The following is a 19,242-nucleotide window of genomic DNA, read 5'->3' as shown; positions in this document are numbered from 1 at the left end:
GGCTGCTGCATTGTGGGTAAGGTCAATGTCCGCTTGTAGTGATGAAGAAGAGGATGGGACGTGGATGTATGTGTGCACATGCACATGCACGTGGTGCTGATTTCATTACATGTAATAATTCATTCTTCCATTCTCACTTTTCTCGTTTTGGGGGCATCATAAAAAACTGACAGTGCACACAATTTTTTTTTTTCAAAATGTGATTGTACAGTAACTATGGTGATTGAGCCCCAGGATTCAACTATACAATACATATCACATTGTCCATCGCAGAACAAAATCTGTTATATCAGAAGTTACTCACGACCTAAAGCCACAGTGCATATGTGCAGTAATCTGTTCTGTATATTGATTGAAATAAATTTCCTTCAGTTGACAACAGAGAAATTTGATAAATAAATACAAATGTACTACCAATATATTTGATATTAATGATCACAATTTTTGTTGATGTTTTATCTCAGCAAAAATACAATCTACCTATTAAGAGAAAATATTTGTTACTCCTATAGTTATAATAAATATCTTTCTTTAAAACATCTGTTAAAAGTGAAAACAGGTTGAGGCAAAATGGCAGACTTCTCTCTCTCTCTCTCTCTCTCTCTCTCTCTCTCTCTCTCTCTCTCTCTCTCTCTCTCTCTCTCTCTCTCTCTCTCTCTCTCTCTCTCTCTCTCTCTCTCTCTCTCTCTCTCTCTCTCTCTCTCTCTCTCTCTCTCTCTCTCTCTCTCTCTCTCTCTCTCTCTCTCTCTCTCTCTCTCTCTCTCTCTCTCTGGTCAGTGAAAATTATTTATATCACAACTCTCTTGAAGTATTGTATTTGCTCAGTATATGTGAGTGTTCCATTCACGTCACTTGTGAGCTAATATTCTATTCCAGGATGATAATATTCTAGTCTACGATGATCACAATACAAAATAATGACGTTATTAGGTATATAAGATATTTTTTGAATACTGTTGCCGGTGACTGCCATTCTGGAATAGAATATTAGCTCACAAGTGACTGTGGTTCCATTGAACAGTTTGCCAACTTCTATTGATGGGCACTGACTAGTTTCATTTCTTTGTCACGGTATTCATACTTCATTGTTCATATACTTTCTGAACCTCTCTTGGTACTCCTATTGTGTGCCTACTCAAACCAAGGGATACCCTTTTATAGTTGTAGTGGCAGTGGTTAGTACAGTAAAGAGATAAGCTTCCCTATAAAAAGATTGACATCAATCATTACTAATCTTTTACATACCACAGTTCTTGTTCTGATATCAACTCAGGTGGCCAAAGGTCAATCGGGTAGAGATTCCCAAAAGGACGTGCGGAGCACACAGACTATTGTAGACTGAGATAGTATTGCAGGTCAAAGTTTAGCCCGAACTTGACTGAATAAATTAGTTTAATTCAGGTCACCTTGAGTATTTTCTGACATCGTCAATGGTCTTGTATAGTTGTGAGATCTATGCTACACAGATTTTACACATGTAAAAAGTTTTTGGGTGTAAAGTAAAGCTTGATCATAGACAGTGTAGGTGTATGGTTTCATTATCATCATTGACTCTTAAATGTATGTCATTGTGATAAATGTTCCTTTTTTTAACTTCACATTTTACAGATCGTGTTTCTCTGACTTGTATCTTGTGAGAATAGTTGCAATAAATGGTCTACTTGTACCTATCTAGTAAAGATTAATGAATGAAACATAATTAGTGTAGCCATTATCAGAGCTTTTCTTCCTGGTAGATGACTCTTTAGATAAAGTTTCAAAAGTTATATCACTAGGGGAAAAATCACTTAAATTGAGGAAACAAAGTAATGTTGACCTAATTTGATGTTTGATTTGGTAGCTACCTCCCTCTGAATTAAAATATAAAGGCCAGAAAACCCAATGCAATCTCCTTGTGCTTGGCACACTCACCATATCTATCGCAGTGTAATATGGGCAAATTTGGTTCCCCTGATGTGCAGACACTTTTGAGAGACTAACTAATGTTAACTTAAAAACAAGAGAAAATACAACATTTTTAAAAAATTTTTAGCTCCATTGCAAATTATGAAGTAGCACTTGTGGGTTGTGAGTATATGATTCAACTGTCTTGTACCCAAAAATTAGTGTTTGTATTCAATTTTATCAATATTTCTAAAAATTCACTCTGCAAGGTTTGTAAAATTATTTGTAAAACAGTGGTATTACTAAGGATTAGAATTTAGATGTGGAAAACAGTTGTCTGGCAAAGTTATAGAAAAAATTGGCCTATAGCAAAAGAGTGATCCTATGTAATCCTTATGGTAGACTCTCTCACAGTCCTCGGAGCATCGCATCACTAAAAGAACTGTTTTATATGTACCGATATCTACTGCATAATAGTACTGTGGGCCCTCATCGACAACATAGGGCTAATCATTTGTTGATGTGTTACTGCAATGTCCGAGGGGGGTGGGGTCACAATAACACGTAATCGCAGAAACATGTCAACAAATGATTAGCTCTATGCAGTCAATGAGGGCCAACAGTACAAGGATATTCCAGCACAATTATTCGGTAGATATTGGTACATACAAAACTGCTAATAGCGATGCTCCCGAGGACTGGTGAGAGAGTCTATCCTTATGGATAATATACTAATACAAGAATATGAGATTACACAGCTGGCCTTTAAAAATGAAAGAAAGACTTGATCCCGGTGTATTGAACAGAAATTTATTTTTTTTACTTTTTTTTTTTAAGTTAGACTCTTTACACATCTGACTTCAATGATTAATGAAAGACATACACCTCTGACTTAAACATTAATGTAACACACATATATGATAAAATTAAAGTGGTCATGTGAATGGCGATTGGGTATTTATTTTATAAAACTATCTTATCATGGCTTTCTAATGGAAAAATCAATGTGAGACTACATAGACCAAGTCTGTGTTTGTAACTCAATAAATTGCAAAAAAAATCAATAATGTGTTTACATGTCTTAATGTTTTGCAATTTATTGAGTTACAAACAAGGACTTGACATCATGACATATATTGTTTCCCCATTGATTTTTCCAGTAGGAAGCCATGATAAAATTGTTTTCTATTCAAATTAAAAATCCATAAATAAATACCCAATCCTCATCCAATTGCCCACTTTAAAAATTCATTTTCCAATTACTAAAGATATATCGAAGGAGAATTTGTCTTAGCATTTGTATTGATGAGGTTCACTTACACAGCATTGTGGGTATGAACAGGATGTGACATCATAACCTAGTTAGTTCCTGTTAGGACTACAGGTGAAGTTGTAGCCTGGAACCTTTGTTTGATTTAATTTAGGCTATCAACACTCACAAAGACATTTGCTGAATGGTTCTGGATTCAAACCTACAGTTAGATTATGATTTCACTTCTTACCAACAGCTTAAACCACTCAAATATGTGTAAATCATGAAATCGTTCTGTTTGGAACAGTCTGATCCTGACTAACATCATCTGACACAGTGGGTAGATTTAAAATACAGTATGAATTTCAGGCTTGTTTTCTGGCAGAATTTTCATTCAGATGTCTTAGTAAGTGTTGAGAGGAGATAGCAGAAATCAACCAAGCGTAGGGGCTACGCTAGTGTACAAGTTACAATGATCTTCTACCAACTGTATCTCTCAGCCTGTCTCAAGCTCTGCTAAAACTACCTACTAGTTTCTCTATTGATCACAGTGTAATCTTTCACTCCCTGATGTTTAATTGTAAACAACTTGTTGATAAGACCAAGACTGGCTAGTCACTACACAGATAATATGACACACATACACTCACTCACTTCAGTCAGATGGTAAACAAACAACTCCAACATATGATGTTGAATTAACAACTAGAACACACTACAACATTGCAACTTTGTTTAGAGAAACTTTCTGCTAGTAGGTAGTTTTAGCAAAGCTTAAGACAGGCTAAGAGATACAGTTGGTCGAACATTGTTGTAATTATCAACTAACCCTGCCTGTAGAGATACAAAATGAAGGTGCAATGCTGACAGAAGCTAGCAAAGTTGTACCTTAGTTCGTATATAATCTCTCATAAGTTTCATTCTCTGTTCCACCATCAACACTTCTTACTTTTGCTTTCTTTACTCTAACAACTTTTAGTTCATACACTGATATTCCCAACTTAGGAATAAACTCAATTTGTAGAGATGAACATATACAAAATTTTCAATTGCTAGTACACATGATTAAGAAACTGAACACTCTTTATCTAAAGTACATACATTTTTGTACATGATTATGTCAACTCTATTAGACAAATACAAAAATCTACAAGAGCCTTGGCTAATCTTGCCCGTATTGCCTCTGTCTATACTTCACACATAATACCACTATACAATGTAGTTATGCTTCTGGTGGGTGAGAATATCCATAACTTCTCATGTGTAATGTTCTTTGAAAACTAAACCCCTCACCCAAACCCCTCCCCTTTACCCCAACACTTGTGATGGCAGCGGCCACACACAAAATAATATTTTCACACAATTTGTACATATACATAGGTAAAACTGGTCAATATGTACTTTTGCACCTTGAACTGGACATGGTCATCTATTACAGAGTGGGTCCTAGTAAAAGTGATATAATTTTATAGTGACAAACAATGTCCTAAAGTGTTGTTGTAAAGTATAATAATAATGAATGTACATATTACGGTGTAATGCTTACAAATTTTTACAAACATTTCCTTCTTTGTGTTTCAATGAAATAAAGTAGCATGTTGCTTAAACTTTTATTCATCATACTTGAAATCTTGATCTCATTGTGTCATCTCTCATACATGCCACCAGAGGGCCTGGTTTATAGGAGACAGCGGCAGTGCTAATGCTAACACAGGCTAATACTGTGTATGTATGCATGCACATCCATCCAGGAATGCCTGTATCAATAGTATGACCAATTTTAATCAGTAGTAGATGGTCAAACATGGTGGCAGGAAGCAGTAAACAAAATTTGAAAGTTTGTATTTCTGTCAAATGTTCTTAAAAATTATAAAAACACTTTTCAGAGTACTGTGAAAGTTTTATATCATCAATTGGGAGAGGTTACATTTGAAATAAGTGAACACTGTCAGCTGGCCCTTGATTGGATCCCCAGCCCCTCAGCTGATCACTCAATGGTATAAGTTGGTCATGATGCCAGTGCAACAGACTGGGGTGCTCAATTAAGTCCATCCACTGACAGTGATGTATTGTAATGTATGAGATAGTGGAAATTGTAATTATATAAATTGGTTGACTTGTAGTTGTAGATATACCACACCACTCTGTCATTGGGGGGGGGGGATCTTAAATTCACAACACTATAATAGGTCTATTACTCCGCCTTTGGGGAGGGGGAAGGGGTCTTGCGTAAATTTGGTCATTAGTACAAGTAGTTATACCATTGCTGGAGTTTGCCTTATTTTCACTAGACATGTCAAGATTTCTACTAGTCTTCTAGTCTCTTGGGTCTATGAGTCATCAGAGTGGTTGCTCACTATCTCTGTTTTCATTTTCTTGTTTTACACTGTCCTCATCTCCACTTATCTTGTCTTCAGTGTCTTTAATATTTACAACATCATCCTCCTCCTTCTCTGCCATCTCTTCCTCCGCCATCTCCTCCTCCTTTGAGCTCACACCCTCATCATCATCAGGAACATCTTCAATTTTCTCATCATCATCATCATCACCATCACCACCACCACCACCACCATCATCATTATCATTATCACCATCTTCTACATCTTTTTGTTCACCAGTACTCTGTTGGCCTCCAGTGGCTCCTCCTCCTTTGTTTTGTTTTGGTTTCCTCTCAGACAACAGATTGACATCTACTCCACACATTCTCAGGATGTGATAGCGGTCTCCCTTAGCAACAAATGAACGTACAGATGTCCTTCCTCTCCATCCAACAATTACAATCCTATTTTCATCTGGACACCTGTGAATGAATAAAAATTTAATCTCAAGACTTTTGAAAGAATTATCAGAAATGTAACAATGACAATCAACACCTGAACATTTATAAAATAAAATGTTTATGAACTGAGGTATTGAAAGTAAATTGAAATACTACCAATTCATAAAATGTTGGCCACTAGAGTGAAAACGCTTACACAAAATCTTCTTTATCAGTTATTGTAGATACATTAAATGTCTTTGATAGTATTGAAAATTGTCTTCTGTCATTGTTAGTTCAGTTGATGACATAATCAAGATTCCCACAACACTTACAGGGCTCAAAATTAACAGTAGTCCAATGTCAACAGACTACCAATTCTTGTCATAGGGCTACCATAATCTGCAGACGGTAGCCCACTCAGGGTACCACTGATTATGCAATGATTGAAAGGATGCAAGATTTACAGTATTTTAATATTTCCAATACAGGAACTCTGTTTTCACTTCAGGAATATGAGACTACTGGTCACCATCCTTGGGCTACCACTTCTTGAAATTTGTAGCCCATTGGGACTACCACAGATAAAAAGTTTCATTTCAGGCCCTGTTTAAACTCAGCTTACGAATGACTTACTTATCTGTAGGAGGATCATACACAAACATAAGGCTGCCTTGACCTACAAAAGAACAAGAAGACATCTCCATGACAACATCAGTATGACATGACAGACTGTCAGATTATATGTAATGTGTCGTCATGACGATAAAACTAATACACATACTGTCACTTTCTACAACACAAGTATTAACTATAATACCTAACAAATAATTTTTTTTTTGAAATTGGTCTATTTATTCAGGATTTGAAGACCATCAACCCATGACACAATAAAGTGTTATTAACATAATGGGGAATGACACAAGGTTCCCACAGATACAAATTTATACACAAAATTATCAACTTCACTTTTGTAGTTTCATGGTTTGAAATACCTCAGTAAAAAAATGATGCTAGATGCATCTACATTGTAAGAAAAAGGTAAATATCAACACATTTTATTAGATTTATTTATTTATTTATTCATTTAATCTATAAACTGTAATAAACCAGATTACATTCACATTAACACTCACCATTCTCTGTGATCTGTTTTCTAGAATCTGTTGATAATTTATGTACAAAGGGGTTTTCTTCAGTAAGTAGAGTGATGACATCATCTTTGGTAAGATGTACAAGACGATTTGACACGTACGACAACAGTGACGATGAACCCTGTTCACCAAAAGAAAGAGAGATGAGACAATAAATGTTTATGTTTTTGTTTTGTTTTGATCGTTGCTTGTTGGGCACAATATCTTTAAAAGAATTATTGATGAATACACATGAAATTTTGTGGAAATATTGCCTACGAGAGACCAATTGGTAAGATCTTGGAGGTCAGCTTCCTGACTTGGATTTGAGTAGAGGTTTTGACAAAGCCATGGCATGAAAAGTGACATGCTCAAAGTCTTGAGGGTGTCCTTAGCATAACTAATTTGCATAATAATTTACATATCAATAGGGTGGTAATTTGCATAATTGTCAACATATAATATGCATGTCTTCAACATTGAAACAAACTCTGACATGTTTATATTTAGCACATATACACATGGACATTGGGATTACCAATTTTTCTTCATGTGAAAGTATTACTATTAGTACATGTGTAATATTGTCATTCAAAAGGCTACTAAAAGTTCACTTTTGAAGCATGTCACATTGTGCCAAGCATGGCTGTCTGGGTGGCAGAGGACCCGTCTGTGACACTGGCACTCACACACACTATAGCGTTATGTTAGATTACTGTACCTCTTGTGTAAGTCTAAAATTACAGTCTACTTCTGGTGAGTTACTTCGACATAAAACCCTTACACCGCTGTTGATAACCTGTAATAAAAATTCAACAATTAAGATTATCATGTCAATTCATGATTTATATTCTAGGAAGTACTCAATACTATCACACTAGGGCTCACTCCATATGCTCACACCAGTTAGAACTGGAAATATAAATCTATTTTCGCAATTTGTTTAAACAATAACTGAAAAATGGATTGTTTTGATTTGATGTAGTATGATCAATTTGAATGCATGGTCAATATTGTGCAACTTTCATGAAGTTCATGAAGTTACGCTTTCCTCTGCGCAGTAATAAGGAAATGTTGTAATGATCACATAAAGCCTGCCCTCTATGGCAAAAACTTTGTAGCAAATGGATTTATTCCTTTATTTTAAGGCAAGTTTGTCATTTATCATGGTTCCATTTTTATATATTTTAAAATTTTTGTTTTGTTTATGAAAACTTAATATGATGTGTATATCAGGCAAAAAAAATTGTTTCTCTTCAGTCACTTGATCTAATCCAATATGGCGCAGACCACAAATTCAACATGACAGTGCCAATGAGTCATGTGACTGATCATCGAAATCGAAGGCCATAGTGTAGATAACATCATGAAACATATTACGTGGCTTTGCTGCACTGGCATTCACTATATACACAGAACAATTATAAAATTTACTGAAATTTATCAGATTTTATGCTTTACCTTGAGTTTGTTGCGATTGTTAGTGATAATCTGTTTAATGGCTTCATTGACAAAATAAATAGTTCTCTTCTTTCCTGTCTCACATCGTATAAGGAGTTGTGTGCTTGGAAAAGATTCCGGAATACCAAAGAAATTTCTAATGGAGAGGAGAGAACACAATTTCACTGGTTTGAAATACTAGATGTACACGGGATAAATACAACTAGTTGCTCCACTGGAAAACATGGCCTCAAAGACACACAGGGCTCGAAGGTTTCAAGAAAATTACTCCTGCCCTGGGACTAGGCATCACTCAGCCTGGAAGCATTCATACTTGACTTTGAGATCAGATAAATTATTAACATGGGGATGTAGATTATGAATGGCTCACTTTTAAATTCCAACGAACAACTGTGACTTTTTCATTATTTTTCATAAATGTACATTGTAAAATTCATTAAACCTTTCCTAGAAACAGTCTAATCTTTCTGATCAGCTGAGTTGTCTTGTTACTAATGGTAACTGCTTACTAATATTGATGGTACTGTGTACACTGGCTTGATGTTAATGTGTAAACAGTAACTTATTTACCTGATAGGTGGCCATAGTTCTTCATCTTCTTCAAAAAATATGAATGGATCTTCTTTATACCCTTCAAAGTGACGTCGTTTTGGTGGGGGACTGTAAAACAGAAATACAATTTTACAAAACTTAGTGAATTTGTTTACTTACAACAGTCAGCCACTCATAGTCACCTGACCATCTGTGGTTATTGATAATTTTCACTGTCAACTTCAATATTTTCATAAATTTGTTCAATACTCAATTCATAATCATTATGACAAAACATTTACCCTTTGAATGTTGACTTTCGTTTGCCGTCTTCACTAACCTCCTGAACACTAGAGGCTTCCTCACTATCTGAAAAATATAAAATAAATGAAAAGATATTAGCAGTTACGACAGACAAAAACAGCAACTTTTCAAATGTAGACTTATTTTTGTGACATCGTCAGAAATTACAAAACATCTGTGCGAGTTACACAGCATTCCTGTTTGACACAATCTGACCATTAATTTGGATGTTACCTGTTTGTGTAGATTTTTTGCCTTCTCTGGTCCAAGGCAGTGCTTTGGTTTTCTGTAGTACTGCTATAAAGAAACCACCAGTGTCTTGATGGTGCGGTAACAGACGTATACTAAAATAAAAATATAATTAGGAAACAGTCAGCACTGAAAATGATAATCCTTACTAATCCCCATCTCTCCTTATAATAAATCTCATCCCACAGTCTCTGAAATGCCCCTTTTAAAGAGAGTTGTGACTTTTGAATAAGAGTAATGCGATCAAAGTATTTGGCAGGATTGTACTGTATGAGTTTACCACGGTATTTGTTACCTCAAAATAAGATTTGTTGTGTAGATGTGTTGCCTTTGTGCAAGGTTTGAATGTGTTACACCTCTGTGCAAAGTTTGCCTTTGTGCAAGGTTTGAATGTGTTACACCCCTGTGCAAGGTTTGAATCTGTTAAGCTTTGTGATTCTGTTACCTTTGTAAAGGCTGTGAATCTGCCATCTTTGTCCAAAGTTTGAAGGAAATAAACACAAAGAAAATGGCCATGGAACTATACATAGTGATTTCAAGCAATGAAATGAATCTATTGTTACTGGCCAACGTCTATAGGTGATGAGCAACAATAAGGTAAACAAAATTCCACACATTTATGGCTAACTACATGTACACATAGGAGCATGGACTTGTGATAGTCATATTTGAAGTATTTACCATCTATCTAAATGTAAACTGTCCACATCTTCTGGTGGAAACATAGACTCTTTGATTCTCTTCCTGTTCTTCAAAGGTACCTCTTCATAATTTGGATATACTTTATTAGTCTCTGTCATAACCTGTCAATCAAAAGGAATCACATATTTATTAGTGGACTATGTATGTGCTTCATTGTGATTGGCCCAAATCACACACACATGCAAATTGTGATTTGTCCACATCACACACACATAATATTATATGCTGTCTGAATGAAATAAACCATTTAAACGTACTGCTACTAGACGTGGACATGCAGGTGATGTTCCCCTTTATATAACTGTGTTGATGTTTGGATTGCAGTGTTTTAGCTAACTCCAGAAGAGTAGAGAAATGAAAGTAATCATTGGCAGTGACAGTTTCCAAACCATGTCAACTTTTTCTTATCTACTGTCAGTAAGCCGGTGAACTACGTTCCATGCAGTAAACCCATGAACTATGCCCAACTTACCTTCCATGATGTGAGACCATCAACTCTTTTCAGATTTGGCAGTTCTTTAGAACAATCCACTAATTCCAAGGCACCTTTATCACAAAAGAAGGAATGAATACATCGGTAATAAACAATGTAAATACATGCCTCAATTTCAAAGTTCCACTGCTGTTTCTAACACCTGTACACACACACACACACACACACACACACACACTGATTGTTTATTTTGTTTTTGAACTTTTCAACAACAGCACAGCTTAATAACACTAAATGGAGAACAGATCTGCAAAGTGTAATTTCAGTGCAAGAAATGAGCATGTGTCATAAAGAGATTGGCAATCATTTTTATCATATTTAATTAATAAATGTGTAATAGCTATAATGACAGAGTTTTTATTGATTTTGAAAGGTTATAACACACAAGCAGTTCAAAGTTTTTCAGCATTGAGCTTTCGATCTGTCTTAGTCGACGAGTGTTTTTATTGGCTAAACTCTTTAAATGGATTACCAGTATATGTAATATAAGCTGGATTTAAAGTTCCCTGTTTACCATGTAAATTATGTTGATCAAGTTTAAAATGCATACTACACTTATCTTATATGAACTAATGAAATCTAAGCTGAACCTTATACAATGTACTATGTTCAGACTACAAGTGTGAGTTTTTGAACTCACACAATATGTAAATACAAAATGTACATGTATACAATATATTACCAGACAATCTGACATGAAGTACTGTAGAATATTGATGAGCAAATATATGTACATGCAGTACAAAACTTTATTTGTGATGTATTGTTAGTACTTGTGTGTTTGTGTACGGTATGTATACATACATACATACATACATACATACATACATACATACACACATACATACATACATACATACACACATACATACATACATACATACATACAGTCTGGTCACTATTACCTCGTGGTGGAATGTGCAGTTTGACCTTTGACCTCACCTTGACTTCTACTGAGTAACGCTGCAACAACTGCCTCATCTTCTATTGGGTTAAAAGAGCATGTAGAATACACTAATCTACCACCAATCTCTAGTAATTCTACTCCTCTTGTCAACAGTTGTAACTGAAGTCTGTAAAATATCCATGCATTGTGTTAACCACATCAATGTCAGCTTCAACCGTAAATAACAACAATCTGTTCTCCCTTCAAGTGTTTGACCATATATGTCATGAATGATAATGGAAGATGTACTTGTGGGCCAATCCCTGAACAAATGTTTTGAATCTAGGACTCGTAGGAGTAGACATTATTTGTCATAACTATCATCTCATAGTCCCTGAATACTGATTCTTGCAATATTGAAAACTATTATCTCTTACTGAGATGGTACAGATTAGCTAGAACATCATCGATAACATATTCAGTTTCTTACTGAGATAGTACTGCTTAGCTAGAACATTGTCAATAACATATTCAGTTTTACATTTTCTGAAGCAGTTTGTAGTCTTCTAATGAAAAAATTGATTACTCATTACTACTAGTGTACAGAACTTGCAATTCAAAATCATTACACATTTTGACTGAATCAGTACTGAAATTTCACTTTTGCTGACTTGTGACTTTTCTAAAAGGATTGGTAAAATGAAATGAGATAAATTCAAGACTTACGGATGTAAAGTGAAACCATTATGTACACTCCATTTTTTCCAAACCACATAATTTTTACGAAGTGTACCATCAGCACTGAAAGGGACAGAGTACATTTCATTAGCAGTTAAACTGTACAGTAGTTGTCTATATATACAATTTCACATGGTACACACTGAGACCCAGACATAAACAGATGCACGCACACAGACACAGACGTAGACAGAGAGACACAGAGACACACATACAGACAGACAGACATACATACATACATACATACATACATACATACAGACAGACAGACACAAACAGACAGAGACACACACATTTCAGTAACATGTGGATGGAAAAAATACTGCCTGTATGCTATCTTCTTTAATATTTTGAAACTTTTCTGAAGAACTATGTCCACAAATACTATAAAGCCTTGACTTACCTACATGGAACATCACACAGTACTCTGTCAAACTTGAGGGCTTTCACTTCCCCTTCATTTTTATCATCAGGTACATGAATAACTGGCATAACAGTGGCATCCTGGTTGACTATCATAACACAGGGACTGTTTAGTCTCTTGGCTTGGTGCACCATAATGTAACAACGTTTATTGTCAGCATCATTAGCAAGGACAAAACCATCTATAGAAACACAGTACAAAAGTAAAACATGTTGAAAGGTTTTATACTCTTATCAGTACTCGTAGAACTACTACATCCATTTACTATTTGGGTATTATATATGTACAACTATAGCACTTTTCTGCATCTTCTTGGACAGTCTGACTCTTCACAGTTTTGCTGAGTAATACAGACCAACAGCCACTATCATGCCTGTTGTGGTTACATCTCAAATGGATAATTTAGCCATACCAACAAATGGCCATATCAAATACTAAAGTACTCACTTGAAGAAACATACATAATACATTGTATCAACATAAATTACCATCCTTATTGGTACTAATACAGGGGGGGGGGGGGGGGGGGGTGAATGAGTAGTGAAGTCACAGATCAAGTCAATAACAGGTTATTAGATATGCACAGCCAGAGACCGTTTAACAATTCATTGATGCACTGTTTGTTCTCAATTTGGGAAGATCACTGACAATTTGTCAAATTTTGTTATCAGTTGTATGACAGAAGATGGAACATTTTAGTTGGTACAAAGTGAAATCAAATCAAAGATTTTAAACACACTTAATCTGTCTCGGTAGCCATTTCTGAGTTTTGTTCTTCTAAGAGTCACTTGGTGACATTTGTAGGTAAGCAACAGGTGAAAACCATGGCAGATTAGACAGCCAAAATGCCTAGATACAAAAAATCCAAGGTCAAACAAAAGCCAAGTTGTCTGTACCAAAAACATTATCGCATAACTGACTGCAATGAAGTACGGTTAACCTGACCTTGTTTGCAATCATTTAGTTAATTCACTTGTATACTCATTGACTGATATTCAATTCCATTGTATTGTCAATGACTTTAGCTATTGTAATGAAATAAAACATTACCTGGCCATGGTTGGTTATCATCTGCATGTAACATCTCAATCAACTGGGCTGTCTTAGATCCTGGTGCTGCACACATATCAAACACCTGTATGTAGCGAACAAAAATGAAATTTACTGACAGCCCTGTGGTTGATAGTTTGCTAGTAAATGTTGAACTATTGCTGACTCACCAAAACAGTGGCTCAATTTCAAAAATATCATTCAACATGTTTTTATATGTAGCCAGCGGTAACATGGTATTAGTGTTGACAACCAAGTATAATCACAAATATGCACACCAGTATGTCATGGTGGCAAGTACATGTAATAGTCACCATTATATCATCAATTTGTTAACTATCATAGCAAAATGATAACATATTCACTGATTATAAAATTATTATGTAAAATTACAACAATATTAAAAGGGTGATGGAAATGGGCACACGTGTGCATGTACAGTATATATACTCTGTGTGTGTGTGTGTGTGTGTGTGTGTGTGTGTGTGTCTGTATGTGCATGTCTATAATTCAACTGCATATTTCTTTTAGTCTATTTCTCTGACTTCACCTTATGGTGTGGCTGTACATCAAGCAGCAATGGTGGTATCATGCTAACAGACTCCTGACGACTTATGTTACCCTGTATACAGAGATAGAGAGAGATAGAGAGACAGACAAAATGGGTAAGTATAATACAGAAGCCAATGTCAATATCAATGGAAAAAGTTCAGTAACTTTCAAAATTTAATCTTGTTATGACTAATACAAAAAAATGTAGCTCTATGTTCTTGGCAAGCATGGTGCATTCAACACCCTCTCTAGAAAAACATAGCAATACTTTGTTGCCATTTAAAACCAACAGATACATTATCATCAAGGTAAGACAACTCATTGAATCATTGTCAACAACAACTTTATGTGAAAAAACAAACAAATTTGTTGGGTAACTAGAACCACACAAAATTCTGTCACATTATTAGCTAAAGAGTCACAGCAGAATGAGACTGTCTTTCGAATCACAACAGAATGAGACTGTCTTTCTCTACTTACACTCTCTGTCTCAGTAATAAGAAAATTATGCAGTTTTTCCAAAGCTGGTATCTTCCTAATATTACTCCTTGACAGATTCAGTTGCCATGCCAACTCATCAGGGTACCTGATATCAACAACAAACAAGAATATATGGTTGGTTATCAGAAATGGTAAAACTCAGACTTCCAAGATGTTAAACTGTGTCTTACCTACGTTATATATAACAATATGGTGAGGGTTCACTTGCCAAAAGAATAGATTATGTGATTTATGGTGATTGTCTCATGCAATAATTATTATGGATGCTATAAACGATGGTGGTACAAACAGAAAACACTTTATTTTGGTGTTATGGGTTGTATGGATGTTATAAATCATAAATGATTGTGGTACATACAGAAAACCGTTTACTTTGGTGTTATGGGTTGTATGGATGTTATAAATGATTGTGGTACATACAGAAAACACTTTACTTTGGTGTTATGGGTTTTATGGATGTTATAAATGATTGTGGTACATACAGAAAACACTTTACTTTGGTGTTATGGGTTGTACTTGATATGGATGCTATAAATGATTGTGGTACATACAGAAAACACTTTACTTTGGTGTTATGGGTTGTACTTGATATGGATGCTATAAACAATTGTGGTACATACAGAAAACACTTTACTTTGGTGTTATGGGTTGTACTTGATATGGATGCTGTAAATGATTGTGGTACATACAGAAAACACTTTACTTTGGTGTTATGGGTTGTACTTGATATGGATGCTATAAACAATTGTGGTACATACAGAAAACACTTTACTTTGGTGTTATGGGTTGTACTTGATATGGATGCTATAAACGATTGTGGTACATACAGAAAACACTTTACTTTGGTGTTATGGGTTGTACTTGATATGGATGCTATAAACAATTGTGGTACATACAGAAAACACTTTACTTTGGTGTTATGGGTTGTACTTGATATGGATGCTATAAACAATTGTGGTACATACAGAAAACACTTTACTTTGGTGTTATGGGTTGTACTTGATATGGATGCTATAAACAATTGTGGTACATACAGAAAACACTTTACTTTGGTGTTATGGGTTGTACTTGATATGGATGCTATAAACAATTGTGGTACATACAGAAAACACTTTATTTTGGTGTTATGGGTTGTACTTGATATGGATGCTATAAACAATTGTGGTACATACAGAAAACACTTTATTTTGGTGTTATGGGTTGTACTTGATATGGATGCTATAAACAATTGTGGTACATACAGAAAACACTTTATTTTGGTGTTAGGGGTTGTACTTGATATGGATGTTATAAATGATTGTGGTACATACAGAAAACACTTTATTTTAGTGTTATGGGTTGTACTTCATATGGATGCTATAACAAATTGTGGTACATACAGAAAACACTTTACTTTGGTGTTATGGGTTGTACTTGATATGGATGCTATAAACAATTGTGGTACATACAGAAAACACTTTATTTTGGTGTTATGGGTTGTACTTGATATGGATGCCATAAACAATTGTGGTACATACAGAAAACACTTTACTTTGGTGTTATGGATTGTACTACTATTTCTTTGGTTTCCTTGTGATGTAAAATGTGTATACAATGTAGGTGCAGAAAATGAAGGTGACAATGATGAAAACACAGAATAGGCAGGACAAAAATGCATTCAAGTAGGGAGTGGTCAGTAACTTCTGAGTGGTGGTGACTGGTCACAGGGTTCAAGTCCAAGTTGGCCTGTTTGGTGCTGGGAGAACTCAGAGGTATGTGTCCTGGCATTTGTAAAGGTTGTTGCGTAAAGTAGTAGGTTGCTAATCGTTGGATCATTCTACTTATTCTATATTGTTAAGTACTGTCTGATAAGAGTCTAATAAATTTATCACAAATATTTTAGTAAGTCTCATTAAAGTGATACCAGATCTAAAGAAACAAACTTTATGGTATTACCATGGTAACGGGAATGGCTTCTGAATGGTTAATCCTTCCACCTTGACATCAACAAGGTCATTGAAATAGTGACTTTTTAGAAAACCGAGCAACTGCTGTGCATGTCTGTAAAAAAGAAAAGTGACAACACTGAAATACTGTAACTGAAAAGTATTCTTAGTAACTGAGCACTACATTAACAAATTGTGATAACAGAAACCCCTATGATGCAACGAATACCAGTGTAGAGTACTAGGTTGTACTTGCACACATCCTTGTGGAGTTCTCTGTGACTACACTTTCATATTAAAGTGAAGCAAACTAGATAACACCACAAGCATGAGTATAAGTATCCTGCGTGGCACTCTGGGTTCTGTTATTACCATGTATGTTTATCTGAATCGAGAGAGAGAGAGAGAGAGAGAGAGAGAGAGAGAGAGAGAGAGAGAGAGAGAGAGAGAGAGAGAGAGAGAGAGAGAGAGAGAGAGAGAGAGAGAGAGAGAGAGAGAGAGAGAGAGAGAGAGAGAGAGAGAGAGAGAGAGAAACAATCAAACTGTCACTGTGTTTACATCATGGAATGCTCACATATTCATTTCCATATGATACAGATATATAATGATGTTTTTCGAATTGCACTAACAGCAAATACTAATAGTTATATTTGCACAAACTTTACCTTTTAAATTCTCTTATTCACCTATCTGAGAGCAGACTGCTTTTTTTACCTTTTAAATCCTGTTATTCTAAAAGTTGCTGGCAGATTGTCTTTCAACACAGAAACAAACTGGTCCCATTCTCCTTCCGGTATAATACCTTGAGCCTTAAACATATCAATGTTGTATAAATATAATTAGATGATACAGAATTCAAAAAACATGTAGAACTAAACTGAAAGAACTTTTACTGATCATTTAAAGGCCCAGGATTCAATCCCAGGTTCTTGCATTAGTGCTATGTATTCATTGGAGCACAATGATTTACCACTAGTAAATTTTAGGCTAATTTATATTTCTTTCGCTCATGAATAATCAAGCCAAATATATTTTTTCTTGAAAACAGCATTTCACAATCATGCAATATTTTGTGATCAAAGAAAGAAGCTAAGTATGGCATACCTTGTAGTATTGTTCAAAGGCTTCATTTGCTCTGACTATGTCTGGATAGCCACCTTTGCGATGAGTTCTTTCACCCTGAAAGTTAGAAGAAAAAATTAAATGCAAAAAAATACAAATTTTAGAAGGTTGGTAAAACTTACGTCCTGACAGGGACCATATTATTACATAACTACAATCTCATTGGGGAAAAGACTGGTAAAAGCATGAAATACACCAATGTAAAAGTAATCTGACTCTACGAGGAGATTGTACTACCATTGTAATACTTACAAAAGGTGAAAAACTTCAAAGTATACCCAACAAGGTGCGCACGTCCTGCTTGCAGACGTAGTATTACTATTAGTATTTGTACTCACTCGATTCAGATTGTTAATGTTACAGCTTCACTGTATGGCAATGATTGGTATACAACATTGTTACCGTTAAGAATAAAACACCTCCTTGAAGTACAAGATGCAGTTATCTAAAGTGCATTACAATGTGGAGGGGAGAAGGCAGTTGGTGTTCGGATATAGTAAGTAAAGCCCGACTACTGTAGCTTGGAGGCGATGTTCACTGCAACAATTTCTTAGCTACAACTGTAGCTGGCTGTACAGCCTCCGATCCCATTCCAAAGACTCACCTTACTCCACTTGGCCTTTCTTCTCCCCATCGCGGCTGTATTACTAAAATTTTCTTTCCTGACGATTGGTGAAACTGAATATGCTTTCGAGCAAGAGAAGATCGTGATATATTGTAATTTACGTCTTGCTCGGAACATGCGTCTCCAAAAATCTCAGTCAAAAACACGCACGTTTTCACAACACATGTAGGTCGCCATATTGTTAGCATAAACCATTTTTGGAAGGGGCGTGTAGACACTACATACTTAGGATATTCGTCATATTAGAAGATTTAATTTTTGCAATGACTTTATGAACATTATATCATTGTATCCATCTGTACCACTCATGTGTTGAGATTTTTAATCATTCATGTAAACCTTGTTAAACGTCAATTTCCTGCATGTCAATGATAATGCTTACCTACAATATTAATGGGATAACTTGATCCGACCTCGACCGCATACAACTTTTTTTTTTTTAAATTGAATGGCCATGGAAGTATGACGGAATATAAAGAGACGAGGAATATTATATTCAGTCAATTTATAAAGTATGTATTTCTAAGTAGTTGTCAAAAATATCCTTACACATAGCCTTGAAATAATTTGTGCCACTCTGTTCGGTTTTTTCAACTACTGCTAAAGGGTCTAATAAGGGCAAATTGCTTGTTGGGCCGCACCTATGGGTGCGT

At 35.4% G+C, this 19,242-nt stretch overlaps 1 protein-coding gene across 1 annotated transcript; it reads right to left on the bottom strand.

Moving 5' to 3' along the window:
• Positions 1-4,454: 4,454 nt before the first annotated feature.
• On the bottom strand, positions 4,455-18,691 carry LOC144437511 (RNA cytosine-C(5)-methyltransferase NSUN2-like). The gene is made up of 20 exons (XM_078126450.1): positions 18,569-18,691; positions 17,947-18,021; positions 17,557-17,651; positions 16,853-16,957; positions 14,897-15,002; positions 14,415-14,486; positions 13,865-13,949; positions 12,794-12,995; positions 12,379-12,453; positions 11,709-11,839; positions 10,746-10,819; positions 10,253-10,374; positions 9,557-9,666; positions 9,322-9,388; positions 9,059-9,148; positions 8,489-8,624; positions 7,749-7,826; positions 7,031-7,169; positions 6,531-6,573; positions 4,455-5,936 (listed from the first exon to the last, which is right to left on the bottom strand). The coding sequence occupies exons 1-20, from the start codon at positions 18,596-18,598 to the stop codon at positions 5,477-5,479; spliced, it is 2,295 nt and encodes a 764-aa protein (XP_077982576.1). The 5' UTR covers positions 18,599-18,691; the 3' UTR covers positions 4,455-5,476.
• Between the last annotated feature and the right edge of the window lie 551 nt (positions 18,692-19,242).

This window comes from Glandiceps talaboti, chromosome 7 (genome assembly GCF_964340395.1).
Source record: "Glandiceps talaboti chromosome 7, keGlaTala1.1, whole genome shotgun sequence".
Taxonomy (NCBI): Eukaryota; Metazoa; Hemichordata; class Enteropneusta; family Spengelidae; genus Glandiceps; species Glandiceps talaboti.
Note: the sequence above shows the minus strand (reverse complement) of the source record. Positions and strands in the feature narration are given on the sequence as shown.